Below are 21,730 nucleotides of genomic sequence, written 5' to 3' on the forward strand. Positions count from 1 at the left end.
TCTTTGCCTAACATATTCAAAGTGTTACAACTATATGGTAATTATTATATGATGACCAGTCAAACCACTGTGAGCATTTTTTGTACATTTAATTTATACATTGTTATACAAATTGTTTGAGTAGGTATTCCAAAAAATAGGTCGAGAAAGTGGTTGTACTAATTATTGTTTTCTTAATAATAATTTTTATTCTATACTTTACTTAAAAAATTACTCTATCAAATTGAAATCAATGATTAATTTTATGAAATAAAAAAAAAGTTATAAAAACAAAGAAAAATATCAAAAAAAGAATCATAATTCAAATTAAAATCTAAGTAATGAGTACGACCACTTGTTTACTTACATATTTTTAATTTTTTATATATACAGTTTCATGTACCACATTTCTAATCACACATTTCCCGTACAATCAATACATTCCATTAAATGCCACTTAAATATTTGCTCAAAAAGTAGTCAGTCTGTTTAGTAGTTAGAGTAGTAGAAAAGATTGTATATGCGTTTTATGGTCCAAAATTCTTTTTTTAACAATCAAAATATTAATTTATCTTGCAGAATTAATTGAGTATTTGAGCATAACATAATACATATTAAACAAAGTATTATATCTTATTATGAAAACATTAATACATATTTGAAGTTTACTTTGTACACTATATTATGAATAAACATATAAGAGTATTTGTTGAAACATAAAGCATACAATAAATATATCATCTTTTTCTATCATAAATCTTAAAGTAATATTGATATTTAAAAAAATTACACAAATTATTAATAGAAATAAAAATATTATTAAATGAAATTCACCCTCATTATATTTCATACTTTCCAATATGACTAGGTATGCAGATTATTATTGATAATTTAATTAATCCAAAATTTAAATCTCAAGCTAGTTTTATATATATATATATATATCGTAGAACTACATGTACTCATAAAAAATAATTAAATAATTTGACTAAGAATACTTTACAATTATATGTATGAGTACAAGTATATAGTTATCTAAAATTACTTTCACAAAATATTTAAATCAAAAATAATCTGCTCTTTTTCGTCAATTTACTTCTAAAATATATCAAAATTCTATGTATTTTACATAGAAAGAGTAATTCTTATTCACTGAATAAGTTGTACCAGTATACTTGAAGGAAATCTTTCTGAAAATATAACACTTTTTGTTATAATTCTCAATTCTGGAAGTTCTCTCTCTAAACTTCGCTATAATTTCAAATAATGTACTGAAAAATTCGAAGCTCAGATAGTTATAGAAGAGAACAATTTATATATATATGTATATGAAGTCATACTCAACACATGTGAGCACATGCATACATATTTTCATTTTAAAGCTATCATGTAACTGTAATATATATATATATATTTATATAAAATTAATTTATTAAAGAAATTGACCACAAAAATGAATACCAAAAATACATCGTACTGACTTTGAAAGACAATAAAAAAAATAAATATTATTTAAATGTAGTTTCAAAAATGCATAAATCATTTCTTCTAAATCCTTATATAACTAGCAAAATTAATTAAAACTGTTATAAAATATATAATGAAATACATATATTAAGAGAATGTGCGTAATAATTATTCTGTAAATGCGAGGTAAAGTGAAGTGCGATTGTTATTTTGTTATAAAAGTTCTGGGATACAAACAATATATTGATTATAACTCATATCTTGACTTGAACAGTGTTCATTTGTGTTATTTATCATCAATCTTTCTAAACATTTATCTCACAGCTCTACCCATTTACATGATTAATCTTCATTTTTTTTTGTTAACTTTACTAACATAGAAAAGTAGTTATCTTACTATTTGGCATTATTATGCCATATTAATAATTGTTGTGAAAATACAGTTTTCTACAAGGTACATACATTTGTTTCTTTACATAGAATGAATCAAATATAATAATTCACAACCATAATAATAAAGATCTTATTTTATCAAACACTTAACAGTTGACTCTGTTATAAGAGAATCGCTAATATTTAATAAAAATAAACCTATCACGAAACAATGGCAAGTAAAAATATATAAAATCATTTGAAAATATAATGTATTATTAATGAATAATCTTCATTAAAAAAATATTTTTTAAAATAAGAATAAAAAAATGAAAAGAAAATTTAAAACAATAGCAAAATTAATAAAAAAATTAAAAATATTACTAATAAAATTAGAGTACATAGAAGAATATTTCTCTTTTTTTTTACTTTAACAAGATTCTCACAGATATTTTTCAAATAATTCAAACTATACCATTTTTTAATATAAAAATAAAATTATTAAATAATACAAACAAATTAGCCATTTCTTTGTGCTTTTAAAATCTTTGTTGGAAAAATTTGTAAAATAATCATTTCTAAATATTTCATATTTTAAAAAAAATTTCTGTAAGAATCTCATTTAATCGACAAAGATAATATTTGTATATAATATATATGCATAATATATGTTCATTTTTTATATAGTATTCTTTTTAAATGTATATGAATAATAAATAGTATTTGTTTCTGGCACATTGTTAGTTCTCTGTAAAGAGAACAAGTAAGTTGACACAAATACAATCAACACCATAAAACAACACAAATATACTTTATGAAATTGGAAATTCAGGAAGAAAGTTATCATTCTATAATTTTATGCTGAATAGTTTCTATTTTACCTACTTATGTGCCCAAATAATACGAGCGAGCTGTGAATCGGCCCATGAAGAAACTTTTCTTAAAAATAGTTTTAATTGTACATCACATTTTAAATTTTTTTTCTTTTTATTATAAATTGTGCAAAGGAGCGTATTTCTAATCTACGGTATCTACGAGTCTATGAACGGAATTTTTCTTGAATTTGTTTTTTTTTAAAAAAAAGCTCGGTTCATAAGGCGTGACCATTGGAAGTTAGAAATATTTGCTCAAATAAATGCCACCACTCCCACCTTTGGTAAACGCTGTTTCAGTCGTATAATTCAATTCGATGATATCGGAAAGTATGATTTACTACCATGAAAACAAGCGTTTAAAACTAATAAAATGGAACTTTCGTTTTTTCAATGAAGTATGATATGCACTAATGTTAGTTAAAAAATATATAGACTAAAAAAAAACTTACATGAGATGTATTCAGTTCGATGTGCATAAACTGATTACTAGTATATGAAAAAAGATTATTTTTCTTTAACTAGATATCATTGATGACGGCTAATCATCATGGATACCACTGCTCCTGTTGCTCGAAGAACAGCCACAGCATTGTTATGATCAGATTTAGTAAAATCAATGCCATCCACTTCTAAAATTTTATCTCCTGGTCGAAGTGTACCTTGTGCAGGACCATCTGGATTTACTTTAGTCACTATAATTCCCTAGAATAAATAAAAATGACAATTAAAAAAAGAGGCATTAGAAACATTTACTATATTCCATTTAAATTTGAAATATTTACGGTTTCGGCTCCTGTTACTCCACCTGCTATACTAAAACCAAGACCAGGATTTTTTTTCACTTGGACAGGCAACTGTACAAATAATAAATTATAAATTATAAATCATAAAAGTATTACGTAATTATTATTATAAAACAAGGAAAAAGAAAAAAATAAAAGAAAAAGAAACATACAACATTAGCGTTTTTATGCGGCCCGAACATCCATTTAAATCTTGGTTTTCTTTCTGGGTTTAATGATTCATTCCGTCCAACAATTTTATATTTATCAACATTAGAATTGGTCACTTCATTTGGAAATTTATTATTTGATAAAATTGGAGTACTTCGACCAGAATTAGCTTCATTTTTTATATTGACAGAATTGTTCATATTTAATGATGTTTCAATAGATAACGTTTTTGAAGTTCCTTCCATATTTGGATTTGTAACTAAAGTTGAATTTGTTACATTCATAGATAAATTATCACAGGAAGCATTATTATTTGAAGTTCCATTTATTATTTTTTTCGATCGATCCGAAACTTTATGTTGCATAGAAAGCGGACTTCGATATTTTTTTCCTGTTATCGGAGATGTAGGTATACATGATGCGTTCAATATTTTTAAAGCTTCATAATCTTCAACAGAAGAGTTTGTGCATTTATTTGATAAATCGCTGCTTGAAATAGAATTCGTATTTTCTAAATGTTTTGTTTTTAAAATAGGAATTCTACTTGGTTTTAATGATCTATCTCCTTCTAAGGATTGTTCTGGACCTATTGATTCTGTCAATATATGTGTTTGATCAATATTACTAAAAGAATTTATTTTTTCATCATTATTTGTTGTATTAATTATATCTGTATTATTTGATGAAAATTTATCATTATATTGTTCTTCGTCATAACTTTGTATTTGCGTTTCCTGTGATATTTTTAAATTTGATGTGTTAATATCAATTTTTGGAGGAGATAAATCCAATTGGGCTGCTGCAATGACAAAATAAAAAATCCATATGTATATTATCATCTTAATAATAAAAAAAAAATGACTTACATTGATTTAATTGTTGAAAAAGTGCTGCTTTTTTTGAAAATGCAGCAGCAATATGATATGGTGGTGGGACAGGTGGTACTTCATTTACTTTTGGTATTTGAACATGATCGGTATTCTTGTTGCTTGTAATAATAGGTATACTTTTATAAGGTTCTATAAACTTTTCTGATTCAATAATTTTTGCTGTATTTGCTTTCGAATATTCATCTGGTTTCCAAGTAGAATTTACATAGTCTGCTACTGTTGGAGGTTTGGAAATGTATTCAGATGTAGGATTACGAATATATTTTGCTTCTCTGATATCTGGACTTTTTTCCTTTGCAAGAACCGTCTTGTTCGCTTCGTCGGAAGATTCTTCTGAAACAGATTGTTCTGTTCCAATATCTGTAGGAGTACTAGCTTTGCACTCTTTTGATATATGATGTTCAGTTGGTGATAGTGATGAATGTGAACCCTAAAGAATAGAAATTTGAAATTATTTGATAATTCTTTATTCTTTATTTACAGAAACTTTATGATTATCCCTATAAAATTCTATTTAATATTGATTTATTTTTTAATGTAACTATGTATATTTTTTTGTATTTCTTGAATTCATTTATTTTCAATCATATTTTAATCTATTGTAATATTCATTTAACTTTATTATCAAAATCATTAATAATTATTTTTCAATCTAATAAAATTGCCTTTTTCATAATTCTCTAATGAATACCTTATTAAATAAACTTTGTGAAAAACAGGTCCCAGATTTTGAAGTAAGATCCAAAGTAGTTGTAGCAATAATAGCTTCTTTGATCATAGTCTCCTGTTCTAAATGCATCTGTAAGTTTCAATTGGCAATTTTTTTGTATTCTAGATATTAATTATAAAAAAATACATATAAAAAAATATAAAAAAAATATTTTAATTGGCTTTGAAATTATTATATTCTGCAATATTATTCTTATTTTATAAAGATTTTCTTGTTAGATTTGAAAAAAAGAATGAAAAAAAAGGAAGAAAAATGATATAAAATTAAGAAAAGAATAATCGCATTTTAAATCGCACTTACTCTTTCATCATGCGTTGATTGATGATGTAAATTGCGGGCATGCCTAGCAAGGTTGCGCAGCTCTTTAGGATAAGGAGTTGGTGCTCGGTGAAGTTGTCTAGGGATCTCAGATTCTACTTCAGCAGCAAAACATATTCTTTTTCCAGTACCAACAATTGAACTCGAAATTAATCCTACAGCTGGTGTTATTTCTACAAAAAAAAAAAAAAAAACGAAATTCTAATTATATACATTTATATACATTTATATTAAGAATTTTTAATTACTTTTAAATAATATCATTATTAATATATTTTAATGAATAAATTTGTTAGCACATACTTTACCATTTCATTCTTCATCTTCTTCTTCATTATCCACTAGCAGCAATAGTGGATCATATTTTATTATATATAAACTTATACTATTATATAATGAATAAAATTTATATAGATATATTATCAAATAGATAAAAATAGATATTTACGTTCAAGTTCTTGCCGTGGTTTTTGTGGTAGCATAAAACAACTTAACACCATCATATCTTCTTCACAATTAAATTCTTGTTGTAATGGCACTAATGGTTGACTTTGATTGTCGCTCAGCCATAATGCTTTTAAATTGCTCAAGTTTAACATAGAAACGGGCAAAAATTTAATGCAATTGTTTACAAGATTAAGTACTTTTAAAGAAGATAAATGTCCCACTTCAGGTGGAACTCGAGTTAAATTGTTTGATCTCAATGACAACAATGACAATGCTGTACAACTTCCAATTTCTGGTGGAAGGCATCTCAAATAATTATTGTCTACATTTAAACAATGTAATTTTCGCAAAAGTCCTATTGATGATGGCAAATATTCGAGGAAGTTCTTAGTAACTATAAGCTCCTCTAAGTTTGACATTTGTCCAATGTCATTTGGCAGTGCATTCAATTGATTGTCATCAACTTTAAGAGTCACAATTGTACGTAAATAGCAAAGAGAATCTGGTAATTGATAGATTTCATTTGATGACAAATGCATAATGGAAATATCTCTCCATCCTTCTACTTCTGATGGAATAATATGAATTGCATTCATAGTACAATCAAAATGATTTAAACGGTAAAGCTGATTAATGTTGAGTGGTATACGTCTGATATCATTACCATCTATCCACAATTCAGTGAGATTGATAAGATCTCCAACAACTTCAGGCTGAAAAGAAGAAATCAATATATATAAATTAATAAATAGTAATCATAGAATATATATAAAAATATAATATAAACATACCAATTCCGTGAAATCATTATTACCAATATCAAGTCTTTGCAAATTTATTAAACGACTCATACTCTTTGGTAATGTCATCAAATTATTTTCCCTAAGTTCTAATGTTTTCAAAGCTGAAAGTCTTCCAAAATTTGCTGGTAGATATTCTATGTATGCATCATTTATATACAATTCTCTTAATCCAACAATATGCGTAATAGCATCTGGGAAACGTTCAAATGGATTAACACTGATATCTATAGAGCGAAGATTTTTGCATTCTTTTATACTGTCTGGTAGTTCTTTAATACCTAAAAAAATAAATAAAAAAACTGATGATTTATTTACAAAAAGAATTATAAATAATAAAATTTTTGGATTCATACTATTTTTGCTGAGGTCTAAATACTCCAAGTTAATTAATGATGCTATGGCGGGTGGTAATGTTGTGACTTCATTATCACTGAGGGAAAGTACTCGTAATTCATGGCACTGAAATAATGGTCTTGGAAGATCCTTTATCTATAATAAAATATGAAAATTATGTTTTTGAATCATAGGAATAAATAAAAAAATAAATATATAAAAAACAATCACTAGTATTTATTTTTACCCTATTGGCATCAAGATAGAGTTTTTCCAATGTTCTCTCATAAATGAACACATCAGGTGGTACATCATAAAGATTACAATTATTTAAGTGCAATTCACAGATATCTTCTTCTTGTGTTCTCAAACATGCAGCACACTGCCACCAAGCACTACCCATTTCATGTATAACTACAATTTTTTTTGAAAAATATGTACTTTTTATAAAAAGACATCATGACATTTTTTTTTATAATAATCAGAATTAAAGAAATTTATAAAATATCGAAAAATTCTTTTTATTACCTATAATACTTCAAGAATGATTTTTTATCATCGATATATTTATAATAAAAGATAGACTCCTGAATAAAACAACTGGACTCACTAAAAATTATTCTATGAAATTTTTGAAAATCATTCGGCTATTAATGTGTCAATGTTCGGTTTTTTACGTGCCGGCTTCGTCAAAGTTATTTCTTGCCACATCATCGCGAATACTATGATACGCGATGCACTTGTTGATAAGTTCTTTTTCCTCAAGTAGAGATGAGAATAATGTACAAAACGTAATGAAGCGTTGATCAACACTGGTTATGTCATGAGATGTAGGTTATTCGATATTTCTCTTTAAAAATTCTGTTTATAAATATATCTCACTGTTATTTGCTGCATATTCTATTCTTTTATACAATCATTAGAATAGTAACTGATCCAATAAAGCTATAAAGAATGTTCTCTCAAAGATAAAACAATTTGACACATTTGTGAGATTCGACTATAGACATACAACGAGATTACCATAAAAATCTTCGATAATATTAATGGTTCGTTCATAACGCCTCAATATTTTATTTAAACAATTGTTTGTAGATTTTTATGCAACTCTAATATATATTAAAAAGATTTTGTAAAAATTTATTAATATAAACATGATCGAAAATAAAAATACATGTTTAATATAGAAAATCGTTATTGAATATTTTTATCTGTATAGTAGTATGAATCAATTATAATACAAATTTTATCCTAAAAAGTGAACGAATCTTAAATCTACAATATTTGTGGTTGTTTGATATGAGAATGCGCCTTAGCTGGCGCAAAATCGACAGCGACAAGTGACGTTTTCATTCGTACACGTGCGCAGAAGTTAATTAATGGATTAAGCGTGATGAGAATTGAAGACAAGACATTGTAATGTGTTATAACAAAAATTAAATTTATGTAATATGTACAAATAAAAAAAGAATTGTCATACATTGAAACGTTTGTTATATCAATTATAACTAAGATTCATGAAGGCAAGGTAGAATTTTCGAAAGAAATCAGGATCGTAAACAATAGGAAAATGAGTTCTGGCGAGTATAAAGGTAGTGAAAATGAGGATATCGAAAACTCGGATGAAAGTGATAGACCATCAGGCGAGAGATGGGCGCCTGTTGGTGCAAATGATGGTGATAATGATTTTGCTGATGAATATAAATATGTCGATAATATGGAAAAGTAAGTGCTTCATAAATATAACAGATGCAATATTTATTGCTGTTAATTGTGTATGTGTGTAAAAAATTTAATTTTATAAATATTTTTAATATATTCTAATAGTTTACCATATGATATGGAAAGGCTAAAAGTGCTTGAGGAAGAGCAAGAAATGCTTAATTCATCTCTTATAGCACTGACTACTCATTTTGCCCAGGTATTAAATAAATATGAAATTATAACTCGTATATTTGTTACAAAATACAATATTTTAATGTTTAAAATTTGGTTATCTTAGGTTCAATTTCGTTTAAGACAAATTGTAGATGCACCAGCAAATGAAAAAGAAACATTGCTCAAAGAATTAGAAGAATTCGCTTTTAGAGGAATACCAGATGTTCCAAATAATTTATCATTTGATAGCAGATCAATTACGCCAACTTCTCCAATGTCTTGTAAACAAAGTGTAAGCTATATAAAAATTAGCTATATATATCTGTTTTATTAATTTCTTAAAATTATATTATGTTTTATTAAAAATTTATTAATCAATATTTTATATAACTTAACAGATATCTGGAGTAATAAATGATATTGATGTTGAATCTAAAATGACATTACAAAGAACAAAACAAAAAGAATTAATATGTCAATTAAAATCTCAATTAGAAGATCTAGAAAAGTATGCTTATGAAACTGGTGATGCAGATTTACCACAAAGTATGATATTAGAGCGACAGAATATCATAATAAGTAAGTTTTTTAAATAAATACTCGATTAAAATTTATACTGATTTTATTATTTTTATTATTTTTTTTTAAGATCATTTAAAAGAAAAGTTAAATTTCAATGTTGATGATCTTTGTAAATTACCAGTTGATGATTTAAGATGGCAAGTAGATTATGCTATAAGTCAGGTAAATTGTTTTCTCTAATAGAATAAATTACCAAAAAAATAGTGATTAATGAATTAAAAAAAAAATAATTAACTTAAAATTCGCTTACAGATTGTTAGTCCTTTGAAAATGAAAGAGCAGTTAGTATCACAATTAAAAACACAAATTGCAGATTTAGAACGTTTTATAAATTATCTTCAAGGAGAAGTTAGTACAGAAACTTTAGCGTGTACCTGTGCATGCCCAGTACATACAAATTCTGCTGGTTCTACTTCCTATGCTAAAAAATCATTTAACAGGAAATCAGATGAAGAAAGTAGAACAAAAACTCTGAACACTGTTAAGAAAGTTGTAGCTCTGTTACATATGTTCCTAGTATCTCAATTAGGTTGTGGTAGTGAACGAGTTCGAAGAAACTTTAAGAAAAATTCTATACATAATTGGCGCGACTTAAGAACGAGATTAGATATCGCAGTTGAACATGTTATAGAGACTATTGCCGAAGTTGAGCGTCATCCAGAAGATGACGATATTGCTAATGAAGACGATTACGCTTCGGATTCAGATTCTATGTCTCATTGCAATGCCCGAGTAACATCCGCTGTAAGGAAGCATTTAGCAACTTCCATACGTGATTTAATACAACACGGTTTAATGTCTGATGCGCGTTCTAATAGTGTAGTACCATTTGTTGGATGTTTTCCTCAAAGAAATTCTTCTACTTCTAATTTAATGCATGCATGGGAACTAATATTGAAGTATTATGAAATTAAAAATGGCCATCATTACAATTCTAGTCCAGCACAGAAATTATCTCAAAGTTTCAATCTTGATCTAGCAGGTGGAAGAGTTGTTTCTTCTAAACAGGTAGCTATTATATGCGTGGTAATATTTTCTTTAAATTGATTTTAAATAGAATTTGTTTTAAAAGAAAATTATATTTTTTAGAGTTTATTAACAACAATTGGAAATATTATTGCATCACACAGTCCATACAAAAGGAGTTATGATTCTCATTTTAAAGCATTTATATGTGCATCTCTCAAGTGAGTAAACATTTTACAAGAAAATTAGTTAAAAATCGTTTTATAAGAATAAAAATTTAAGATTTATATCTCTTTTATTATAGCACTAACAAACTTGTTATTTGGTTAAAACTTATCTTGCAATGTCAATATCTTCTTGAAAATCATTATACATCATGGAGTTATGTTGTAAAAACAGGTAATTAAGATATTAATATGCAAATAACTATTTTTATTGGATTATATTTTGATCTATCTTTGAATATCTTTATATTATTGTTACAAATAGGTTTCCAAGATGCGTTTCATACTCTCGATCGCCTTACTAGCTACAAATTTGATCTACCAGTTGATTTGGCGGTAAGACAGTTTCAAAATATAAAAGACGCATTTTGATTGCAAAAAATATTAAATATTATATTTAGGAGAATATAGGTACTTATTTTTAGCAAGTTAAAGATGAAATATCAGATTTTTTAATTACGTAAATAACAAACAGTATATTTTAACTTTATATTAATATTATGATAGTATATCTTTTTAAATAATTTTTAAATATTATTTTGCAAACATTTTGTTATTTTTCGAATATTTATTATTAAACAATTCTTATAATGCAATAATGTAATAACTTAAAATGTCAGTATTTTGATCTCATATTTTTAGAATTTAGTTTTTTTATTTAATTACATTATTTCGAAAATATAAAATATCATGCAAAAAATAATATGTCGTACGTGAAAGTATCAATGATGATCTTATAATACATATAAAGTACAGAACAGGTAATAATATAATGCTGCCTGACAACAATAAGGACTGAAATATATGTACATTATCTAGTTATTTTGAATTATATTTTTGGACATTGCACGTTCTCGATAAATTAATAAATTTGAAATAAAAAATTTTATTTACATTTAAAAAATAATATCGTAAATTTAAACAGGATTTATAAAATTGATGAACGTGATTTTTACTGTGATTAAATTTAAGATCTTGATACTAAATTTCATTACAAGGAAATCATATTAATTTATATTAAGAATTAATCTATCAAAATCCAAAGAATAAACCAAAGTTATTTTTAATACTCTATAAATTAAATAAATGCATTTTTTTTAATTTTTAATTTTATGGTAACATATCATTCAAGTAGTAATTAAATTTAATAATGATTTACTAATGTGTGTAAATTTTAATGTTGTGATATATTTTATCTTTGTTACATTTTATAAAATTTTATAATTAATTTGTATAGTAAAAATGTTTAGTTAATCATGAGAAAAATTATTTTTTTTTATTGTACAGCTAAAAATATGTATGTATATCAAATATTATGTACACAGCAGTAAATTATTGTTCCTAATTTTATGAATATTATTTCAAAAAAGACATACATTTTATTAAAGCATATGCATTATTTTAAAACAGTAGTTTCCTAGGATATATATGCGACTATTGTATCGCCTATACAAAATATTTCACATATAAGGTAGCTATAAGAATGTTAATTGTATGATTGTATTATATTATATAAATTTGCTTTTTATATACCATGATTTGACGTTAGTTTATTGAAAAAAATTTGCGGAAATATATTTATGGAACAATGTATTTATTTTTTTGCAATTTATTGTCCCAATATTATTGTCCCAAACTTTTTACATAAATAAAGAAACTAAATAATAAACGAACTATGGAATATATGAAATTGGTTGTTTATTTCTTGTAAAAGTTGTACATCAGTAAAAGTTTCATAGCAGTTTTTTCAACATGTTCGTAGTATTTCATTGATAATTCCTCGATAATCGTAGTAATAAGGTACACAATTTTTATTAGCTCAGTTAAATATGATTCTTTACAATAAAGTAAAATGTAATCGATTGCTCTTTGCAAATGTATGAATTTCGTTAAAGATTTATAGAGTATCGAGGAATCTCTATGTTTTTACAAATTAGATTAGTTTGTTGTACATAAAATTCAGAATAGAGTCTACTATCGTCAATAACACATCTGAACTCAACGAAGTATATAATACCAAAAATTTCTTGGTCATAGATAATACGTATCGTGCACGTATTATCGTAATATCATATTATCATATACAATTCTACTTATACAGGATACAAATACACAGATGTAAGAGCACAGGCTTGGTAAAAGTTCTTTTTGTCGTCTTCACAATATAAAAGTCGTGTATAAAAAGATCTGTGGAAGAGCATTTGAATATTGCATTCACACTTTTTCTATATAGTAAGTCGTATTTCTAATGCTCAACCAAATGATTTAATTATTTTTTGAAATCAACTAGATAATGACATTCATATTACACATATCTATATACTTAAGCATAAGATACAACATTCACAAATAAATATGCTCTTCGCAACATATATATATATATATCCTTGTGAAAATACTGATGAATGAGATACATCTATTGGAATGCAAATGCAGTGATAAAATACCAATAGATAATTTTAATATTAATGAAAAAAGACTAAATTATATCACAAAAAATTGGAGTCAACATAGAGTACAAATGAGAAAGATTCAAACTAAATTTTCATTTTTCACTTATAAAAACTTTTTCATTTAATAATATTGTATGCCTATAAAATAAATACTTCAAATTAATTCTATTTTACAAGTAAAACATTCATTTAAATATCGTTTAGTGTACAATAATAATTTACTTTCAAACCTTATGTATAACAGTTGCACAGTATACACTCACTTAATGCTTTTTTCATTTTTTTACCATAACACTCGTCATAATAGCTTTTAATGATATTAATTTTCGTACATTAAATAAGCTATGTTTTTTAATACAGCAACGATCTAACATCTAACAATTAAGGACAGTTTACATATAACGTTGCTAAATATAAACCCATTTCTTTATAGCCAAATTGTTCACATAGTTATATAAATTCAGTATTATCTGTCTTAGGCTTTGTAAAACATTGTTATTTTTTTGTTTTATATATATTTATATATAGGAAAGTTTGCCTGTTTTTCATAATGTATGTTTCTTAACTTCTTATTTTGAAAAAATAAAAAAAAACATGGCTAATACATACAATTATATATGTATATAAATCTCTTTGCACATACTTATAATTATCAAGTCAACTAGTTCAACTAAATTTTTTTTTTTGAATTTTTCATAAAAATATATTAAAAAAAATGTCAAGTAAAAAAGTATATATTTCCAGATAATAAAAATTGTTTTTGTAATATAAATATCTTCTAATTAAAACGAAAAACGAAAAATTCATTATTCTTACTAGTTATTGAATATTTATTATTAATTAGAAAGTTTTATTTTTTGATAGAATGTTAAATAAATATTTTTTAAATATCATTATTATATTTGTTTAAAGAAATTCAATATTATGAAATCATTTTTATCTTTCAAAAAGAGTAACAGCAATACTGTATATAAATTTTCATAAGCATACTTTTACTTTTTTCTTTGCAAATATAAACAAGTTAATATTATAGCAACACACAAATTAATCTATTATTTACTTAGAAAAAACATTGAGTTTTGCATTCTTATTACATAGTAATAAACATTTTATAATTATAATATTACCACTGAAATCTTTGTTTTGTTTAAGTTTCATTTTTAGTATTAGATTGGACTGTTATAAATATGTAGTCTTTTAGTGGTAGTTAGTAACATGTTATATATATTATTGTAAAATTCGTTGACGGAATGCATAAAATCACAATAGACAAAACGCAATGCAAGATCAAAATTTGTATGTGCGAAAAATCGCTTTAAAACACTCATACAATATCTTAATAACATATATGTGTTTTTCATATATAGCAGTCTTTAGTTTTTTAGTCTTGACATAAATTTAAATAAATTATTAATAAAAATAAATTGTTAATAATTTTATAATCTAGAGAAATGATTAGATTATCTTTTTAAATCGCATTTAAATTTAATAACTGCAAATACATTTTATAAAAAAAGATTAATTTAATAGTGTATATTTACAAGAATAATAGATATAAATCAAATAAAAAGATTTTTTCAATTTACAAATTTGACTCGATGCATTCATGCAATCATTCTTGTGAACATAATAGTAGCCAATATGTGTTAGTTTAACACATTTCTAATATATATCAATTCATTTAATAAGGCTACATAACAAACATAACAAAGGCAGTTGTATATAACATCTAGTATAATTTACCACTTACCTTTATCTCTTTTCATAAATATCACTTACTTCATAATTATAAATAATTGAATTTCCTTCAGAGACAAATTATCAACAAGCTTAAACGTGAATACGCAATGGTACACTATCCGACTTATTTTCTGCTTCCAGATTGTATTTTATAGTATCAAGAGTATTATAAATTGTTCTGAAGGTAGGTCTATCTGATGGTCTCCTGTTCCAACAAAGTTTCATCAAATCATATATCGCCGGCGGAGTATTTTCGGGGCATTGGAGTACATTGCCTTCCTTTATATATTTTACAACTTCTTCGTGCGTCATTCCATAATAAGGCTGGAGCGCGAAACTAAATATTTCCCATAAGCACACCGCGAACGCCCATACATCAGATTCGACGGTATACTTATTATACAATATACTTTCTAAAGGCATCCACCTAACTGGAATAGCATCTTGTTCATCGCCTTTATAGTAATCTTGTAAATAGATTTTTTGCGACAAACCGAAATCTGCTATTTTTACAATCATTTGATCATTGATCAAACAATTTCTCGTTGCGAGATCTCGATGAACGAATTTTCGATCTGACAAATATACCATTCCAGATGCTACTTGAAGTGCAATATTAATCAAATCCATATGCGATAAACGAGAATCTGTGAAATGTTCATCTTTTTCTAGACTTCGAATAATATAATTTCCCGGTGAACAAGATCGGAGAAATTCATTCAAATCACCGCGACCCATGTATTCAAAAAGAAGACACATTGGTCGACCTAAAGCGCATACGCCTAATAATTTAACGATATTTGGATGATCGAATTCGGCAAGAAGACATGCTTCTCGTTCGAAATCCTTGAGCAGATCATCTGACGCTTCTTCTTTTAACATTTTTACAGCAACATTGGTAAATTCTTCACCTGGAACTAGACCAGGTGCTTTTGCTTGAAATACTCTACCAAAAGCACCCTGTCCTAAATCTCGAACATAAATAATATTATTTCTTGGAAATTCGAGTTTTTCCAATTTTGGATTAAGTTGTGCACTTGTTTTATGGTATGCATCATTACTTGGTAGTTTGTCCAAATCAATACTGACATACTGAAAATTATATAATTATAACAATACGATGCATTATTATTATTATTATTTTATTTGCGATTATTATTATTATTTTATTTGCTCGATTATAAAGACCAGACTCAGCAATATTTTTCTGGACATTGCACTTTTAAAATTATATGATTTCATAATAATATAATCAATAGAAGTTTATTATTTTTTTATATACCTGATTATCTGTAGGATTATATCCTTGATGTCTTTTATGAAGTCTATGACTTAAAATAATGGATAATAAAGTTCCAGTTATAATTACAAATCCTAATGAAGACAGTATTAATATAAACATTGGAGTAAATAATGTATCCATTACTAAATCTTTAGGATCTATCTCTGGAATTTTATTTGTTGTATTATCTGTATTAAAAATAAAAAAAAATTACAATGAGTATGTATTATATAATATTTCTATCTTAGTATGTCACTAGGTATTAAATTCTTACCGCATATAGGAATATCACAATATTGCCATCGTATATGAGGATCCATAGTAAAACACCATGGCATTGGTTCATCTCCACCTGCATTTCTACAATAATTCTCTCCATAACGAATTTGAGGGAAGACATCTGGTGGTCTATCATGATTATGTGGTATTTGTGCATTCCATGACTGGCAATCTAAGCCTAGTTTTGTTTTATTTACTTTGCCCATATAAAATCTACCATTGCCCTTGACGCAATCATCTAAAATTATACTTAATTAAAAAATTATAAATTATAATATTTGATAATTTCTAGAAACATTTTAAATTTCTTTTACATGTAACAAGATCTTCATTCATGTCAGTCAAATGAATATGAGAACAAGTTATTTTTCCTTTAATTATTTTTGGCAGTGATTCACAATCTGGTAATGTAAAATGACCTCTTGATCTGATATAAATATCCCTCTGTTTATTATCTTCTATCATTGCCCAATCATTAAAACAAAATTGATGACGTACTGCCATACAGTCTTCATAACATAATGGTAAACCAACTGAGTTGTGACATTGTGGAAAAGCATACATGCATAACATTTTCTGAAATGATCAAATAATACTTTTTATATTTTTCTACATTTTTATTAATCTAATATCAATATATACTTCTGCAGCTGAACGGCATGGTTCAACTAATCGTTGTATCAATTCTTCCCATAAATTAGTTGTAATACGTTCATTTAACCATCCTCCAGGATTATCATTGGAATCATTAAACCATACTTTTCCAATTCCAGTTAAATATTTCTTACAAATCTTTCCATTGTACGGTGCACAATAACCTTGTGATTCAGGTTCTATAAAAATAAAAAATATAAATTCAAGATATTTTGCATTGAATTATGTTTTTTTTTTTTTTTTTTTTTTTGTATAATTTATATGTATAGAATACATACTAGTTTGTGCAGAACTGAAATGCAAAATGATTGCTACCAGAGAAACAATCCAGAACATCATTATTTATATATACAGTTTAAAAGAATGTCAAAAGAAAATATCACATGTTTACAAAAAATTTTTTTATATGAGAAATACGCTGATGCCGATGTTCATTTAATTTATACTAAAGAGCATTAAATCTATGATGTAAATTAAGTATTTTTTCATACACAGTCGATTCTGATACTCCATCTTACGCGTTAATTGAACGTGTTTTTCAATATATCTAATGATCACAAAACGAATATTACAATTATTGATTCCAATTTTTTAAACTGTTTTCGATGGAGGACAGTACGATAAACTGTTAACAAAAATATGATGAACTAACATCAATTACGAATTATAATATTGAACACATAATTTGAATAGCAACTACAATTAAGTTATTTTAATAAAAATCTTGTTTTTGTCTATCATATGTGTAATTAACTAATATAGCCAATTCTGCCTTTTATTTACAACATTGGAGTACGATGAATAAATGGTAAATTTCCTCGTTTTGTAACGAGCGTAGGTAGTTGCTAATCTAACAAAAATTTAGAACTAGGAAATTAGGAACAGACTATTTGTATTCGATAATCGAAGAATCGTTTAATTTTTTTAAACATATTGTTAATAACTTATAAGATATATTAAATATTTATAATTATAAGTGCACAAAGAAATTAATTAATTAATAATAATTTTAAATATAATTAAAAAAATATATTTTTAATATATATAAAAATAACTTGTTCCAGAAAATTTTGTTTAGTAATGTTGGTATAATACAACTTAGCAGCAGAATGTGCGGGAAGAAATTCCGTTATTGTGTTTAAGATAAATTTATTGCAAAAAAACTGAAGGTAAAAAGAGCATGCAAGCTTTTTTAAAAACTGGTAAATTAGGTCCTGGCGAATTCAAAAAGGTTTCGAATTCACGTTCAAAAGAAGAACGTAGTGGTCCTGCACCGCCATGGGTTGAGAAATAGTAAGTATGCACTAATATAACCTAAATTTAATACTTATTATTTAAATTTAAATTTTTTCATTTTTTTTATAGCCGTCCAAAAAATGTAAAAGATGTTGTTGAACAAACAGAAGTAGTAGAGGTATTACGACAATGTTTAAAAGGAGGTGATTTTCCAAATTTATTATTTTATGGTCCACCTGGAACTGGTAAAACAAGTACTATATTAGCTGCAGCTAGACAATTATTTGGTAGTCTTTATAAAGAAAGAGTATTAGAATTAAATGCTTCTGATGAACGGGGTATTCAAGTTGTGAGAGAAAAAATTAAATCTTTTGCACAACTTACAGCAGGTGGTATAAGAGATGAGTATGTTCATTGTTATTTTAATCTGAATGATTATTATTTGAAAGCCTACGAAAGCCAATGATGTTTAAGTAAAAGGTCTGAGAATTATTATTGAGCTACATATGTAAACTATTTGAAAAATATAGTTGTTATCAGGAGTTACTATAAAGTATTTTAGTAACTTGTATTGCCAACTAGAAAGCAACATGCTTTAAGCATATTGCCGAAAGTATTTTAAAGTTTTAAACTTTTGGTCCTACATTAAAAGCAAACAAAAAAATATATTATATTATATGTATTATATGTTGTTTTATAATTTTTTATAGTTTTATATGTTGCTCTTATAATTTCTATGATAAATATATAATCTGAGGACACTTTGTATAAAATTATAAATACATCAAATAGGAATTTATCATAATAAAATAAAGTAATTTCTTTTTTTTTTTCAGTGGAAAAAGTTGCCCTCCTTTTAAAATTATTATCTTAGATGAAGCAGATAGTATGACTGGTGCAGCACAAGCTGCACTTCGTCGTACTATGGAAAAAGAATCTCATAGTACTAGATTTTGTTTGATTTGTAATTATGTATCAAGAATCATAGAACCTTTGACTTCTCGTTGTACAAAATTCAGATTTAAACCATTAGGAGAAAATAAAATTATTGAGAGATTAGAGTATATATGTAAAGAGGAAGATTTAAAAGTAGAAAAACCTGTTTTATTAAAAATTGTTGAAGTTTCGGGTGGAGATTTAAGGCGTGCCATAACATGTTTACAATCCATCACAAAATTAAAAGGCAAGGGCATTGAAATTACTGTTGATGACGTACTTGAAATCATTGGGGTAACATATAATTATTTTTCTAAATAATAAAATAAAATAATATTGTATCTTCATTATAATAATAAAATAATTATAGATTGTACCCAACAAATGGTTGGATGAATTAATAGATATATGTAAAACAAAGGATTATACCAAGGCAGAAGAATTTGTCGACCAGTTTATGTTAGAAGCATATGCTACATCCCAGGTAAAGTTTTAAAGAAATTATTACAATTATTTAATGTACATTTTAAGTATTGTTGCAGGTTATTGAGCAACTTAGTGAAAGAATTATATATTCTAATGAATTAACAGATAAACAAAAAGCTTTAATTGCAGATACACTTGGGGTAAGAATAAATAAAATTATTTATAAAATAAATGTAATATATACATGTTTCTTATTTATTATTTTTTTTATTTGCAGGAATGTAATTATAGATTGTTAGATGGTGGAAATGAATATATACAACTTATGAATATTTGTTGCGGTATTATAAAAGCTTATGAATTAGTATAATATTATGTTTTTTCAAATTTTTATTTTATATCAATAAATATTTATTTTTTTTTTTTTTACGTATTCCGTTGCATTTCACTTTTTTAAAATAATAAACTGAAATTAAACGCAAAGTGAAACAACTGTTAATATTGTATTCCCTACGAGTATACATTTTTCCCTAGTACTAGTTTTATTTTCTTTTACTAGAAAACTTCTTGTATATATATATTAAATATTTAAGAAACAAATATATTAATTATTGTTTTTTATTCAATACATCTTTAAAAAATATTGTAGTTTTCATTGAAATAAAATTTAAAATTTGTTAGTAATTTACGATAAAAATAACCAAGTTTATTTTAATCTAGGGAAGAAGCGATTTTCTAGCTCCGTTGCGCAATCTATCGGTGGATGACTCTTAATGACGCCATAGTTTGAGAATCACTGTCATCGGCGTGTAGGGGCGTCGTTGCTGCGTGCAATGTGTATCGTGTAGGCGTTGGCGAGGAGGAGACAAGTCGGGGATGTGTCCGTAAAAAACTTGCGGTTTCTGCGTACTCTGCCGCACGTGCACGCTCGAAATCGTGTTCCGTGAACAATTGAATCTTGACAAAATCATATTACGTGCCCGTATTGGTGGAAATCGTCTCGCGAACGGGCCTAACAATTACGGCCAGGAAAAAAAAGTTCAGCCAGTGCTCCGTATTCTTTCGTTTCTTCCAAAAGCCACGTATCGTGCGTGTGTATCTCATTCTCTTGTCACGAAAGCTTAAGACGCGAACAAATAATTTCAAATCAAACAAAAACAAATCGACGATTCGATTCTAGGGACGAGAAACGACGCCCGTACCAGGATGCCAGGACAGGAGGATCTCCGAAGAGCCATTGAGTTGATCGGTGTTACTCGCGCGAATTAATTTCAACTCGATTCGTAGGAGACGTAGAAGCAAAGTCTCGAAAAACGTACGGATATTAACTCGAGAGAAAGAAAGATAGAGACAGAAACAGAGGAGGAATTCAAGAAGAAAGAATCCGACGGAGAGCTTGTGTACAGGAGATGTTCGGAATCTCGAAACGAAATCCTGGTGCGGGAGGATTCCACTATCAACGGTTACGATCGAACGTATTATCACACGCTGGATTCTTCGGCGTATGAGACAGTCACCGATTGTGAGTCTCTCTCTTGTCTGTGTGGACGCTGCTGACTGTGTACGTGTTTTTCCCGGCGAAGAAATCTCGGCTTGTGACGGCGGCGGCGGTGGTGTCTGCTGGCATGAGATTTTATTGTCGTCTACTCGGCACGTTTTCGTGGAAGTATCAACATCGAATACGCGCAGTGCGGTTCGTGTGATTTTTTTGTGCGTGAATCAGAATAGTGGCCATTCTTTTTCGTGTATTTGTACGAAACTATCGCGCGACCGTCAATGACAAAGGATATAATACACAGTCTCACAGAAGAGATTCTTTTAGTAGGGTGGCTCTCGTCTCGTTTCTCGTTTCACTTCTCGTTTTGCCTCTGAGGCTTTCGATGATACTGAGCATTATCGTCGCACGT

At 26.9% G+C, this 21,730-nt stretch overlaps 4 protein-coding genes across 9 annotated transcripts in view; 2 read left to right on the forward strand and 2 right to left on the reverse strand.

Moving 5' to 3' along the window:
• The window catches only part of Lap1 (leucine rich repeat containing protein 7 lap1), a 50,528-nt gene extending 42,357 nt beyond the window's left edge, over window positions 1-8,171 (reverse strand). For 3 of the 5 annotated variants that reach the window (XR_015291406.1, XR_015291407.1, XR_015291408.1), the window contains exons 1-11: window positions 7,696-8,171; window positions 7,415-7,581; window positions 7,188-7,323; window positions 6,823-7,112; window positions 6,033-6,744; window positions 5,567-5,757; window positions 5,228-5,335; window positions 4,513-4,966; window positions 3,649-4,445; window positions 3,476-3,547; window positions 3,143-3,395 (exon numbers count right to left, since the gene is read on the reverse strand). Coding sequence is in view for 1 of the 5 variants with exons in the window: in XM_012483836.3 (XP_012339290.1) it covers window positions 3,219-3,395; window positions 3,476-3,547; window positions 3,649-4,445; window positions 4,513-4,966; window positions 5,228-5,335; window positions 5,567-5,757; window positions 6,033-6,744; window positions 6,823-7,112; window positions 7,188-7,323; window positions 7,415-7,570 (3,093 nt within the window). In the remaining 4 variants the exon portion in view is untranslated. Of the gene's footprint in view, window positions 1-74; window positions 3,396-3,475; window positions 3,548-3,648; window positions 4,446-4,512; window positions 4,967-5,227; window positions 5,336-5,566; window positions 5,758-6,032; window positions 6,745-6,822; window positions 7,113-7,187; window positions 7,324-7,414; window positions 7,582-7,695 lie in introns of those variants that run through there. The other 2 variants (XR_001111671.3, XM_012483836.3) reach the window with 2 other exon arrangements.
• On the forward strand, window positions 7,941-12,410 carry LOC100863517 (RUN domain-containing protein 1). The gene is made up of 9 exons (XM_003691742.4): window positions 7,941-8,892; window positions 8,995-9,088; window positions 9,170-9,337; window positions 9,444-9,624; window positions 9,695-9,789; window positions 9,880-10,635; window positions 10,717-10,814; window positions 10,898-10,992; window positions 11,083-12,410. The coding sequence occupies exons 1-9, from the start codon at window positions 8,738-8,740 to the stop codon at window positions 11,187-11,189; spliced, it is 1,749 nt and encodes a 582-aa protein (XP_003691790.2). The 5' UTR covers window positions 7,941-8,737; the 3' UTR covers window positions 11,190-12,410.
• An 88-nt stretch (window positions 12,411-12,498) lies between these two features.
• Nrk (Neurospecific receptor kinase) lies at window positions 12,499-18,113 on the reverse strand. The gene is made up of 6 exons (XM_003691941.4): window positions 17,504-18,113; window positions 17,214-17,404; window positions 16,886-17,147; window positions 16,567-16,809; window positions 16,293-16,480; window positions 12,499-16,102 (listed from the first exon to the last, which is right to left on the reverse strand). The coding sequence occupies exons 1-6, from the start codon at window positions 17,562-17,564 to the stop codon at window positions 15,101-15,103; spliced, it is 1,947 nt and encodes a 648-aa protein (XP_003691989.1). The 5' UTR covers window positions 17,565-18,113; the 3' UTR covers window positions 12,499-15,100.
• A 176-nt stretch (window positions 18,114-18,289) lies between these two features.
• On the forward strand, window positions 18,290-21,634 carry LOC100869339 (replication factor C subunit 4). 2 transcript variants are annotated; one of them, XM_086905635.1, is made up of 7 exons: window positions 18,299-18,518; window positions 18,591-18,866; window positions 19,298-19,691; window positions 19,768-19,881; window positions 19,940-20,023; window positions 20,101-20,164; window positions 20,544-21,634. In XM_086905635.1, the coding sequence occupies exons 1-7, from the start codon at window positions 18,406-18,408 to the stop codon at window positions 20,588-20,590; spliced, it is 1,092 nt and encodes a 363-aa protein (XP_086761761.1). In that variant the 5' UTR covers window positions 18,299-18,405; the 3' UTR covers window positions 20,591-21,634. The 2 variants fall into 2 exon arrangements, with proteins under 2 accessions (XP_003691988.1, XP_086761761.1); XM_003691940.3 differs by lacking the exon at window positions 20,544-21,634 and having other exon boundaries at window positions 18,290-18,518; window positions 20,101-20,306.
• Window positions 21,635-21,730: the final 96 nt, after the last annotated feature.

This window comes from Apis florea, unplaced genomic scaffold (genome assembly GCF_048593485.1).
Source record: "Apis florea isolate Af1SG1 unplaced genomic scaffold, ASM4859348v1 contig_2411_pilon, whole genome shotgun sequence".
NCBI classification, from domain to species: domain Eukaryota; kingdom Metazoa; phylum Arthropoda; class Insecta; order Hymenoptera; family Apidae; genus Apis; species Apis florea.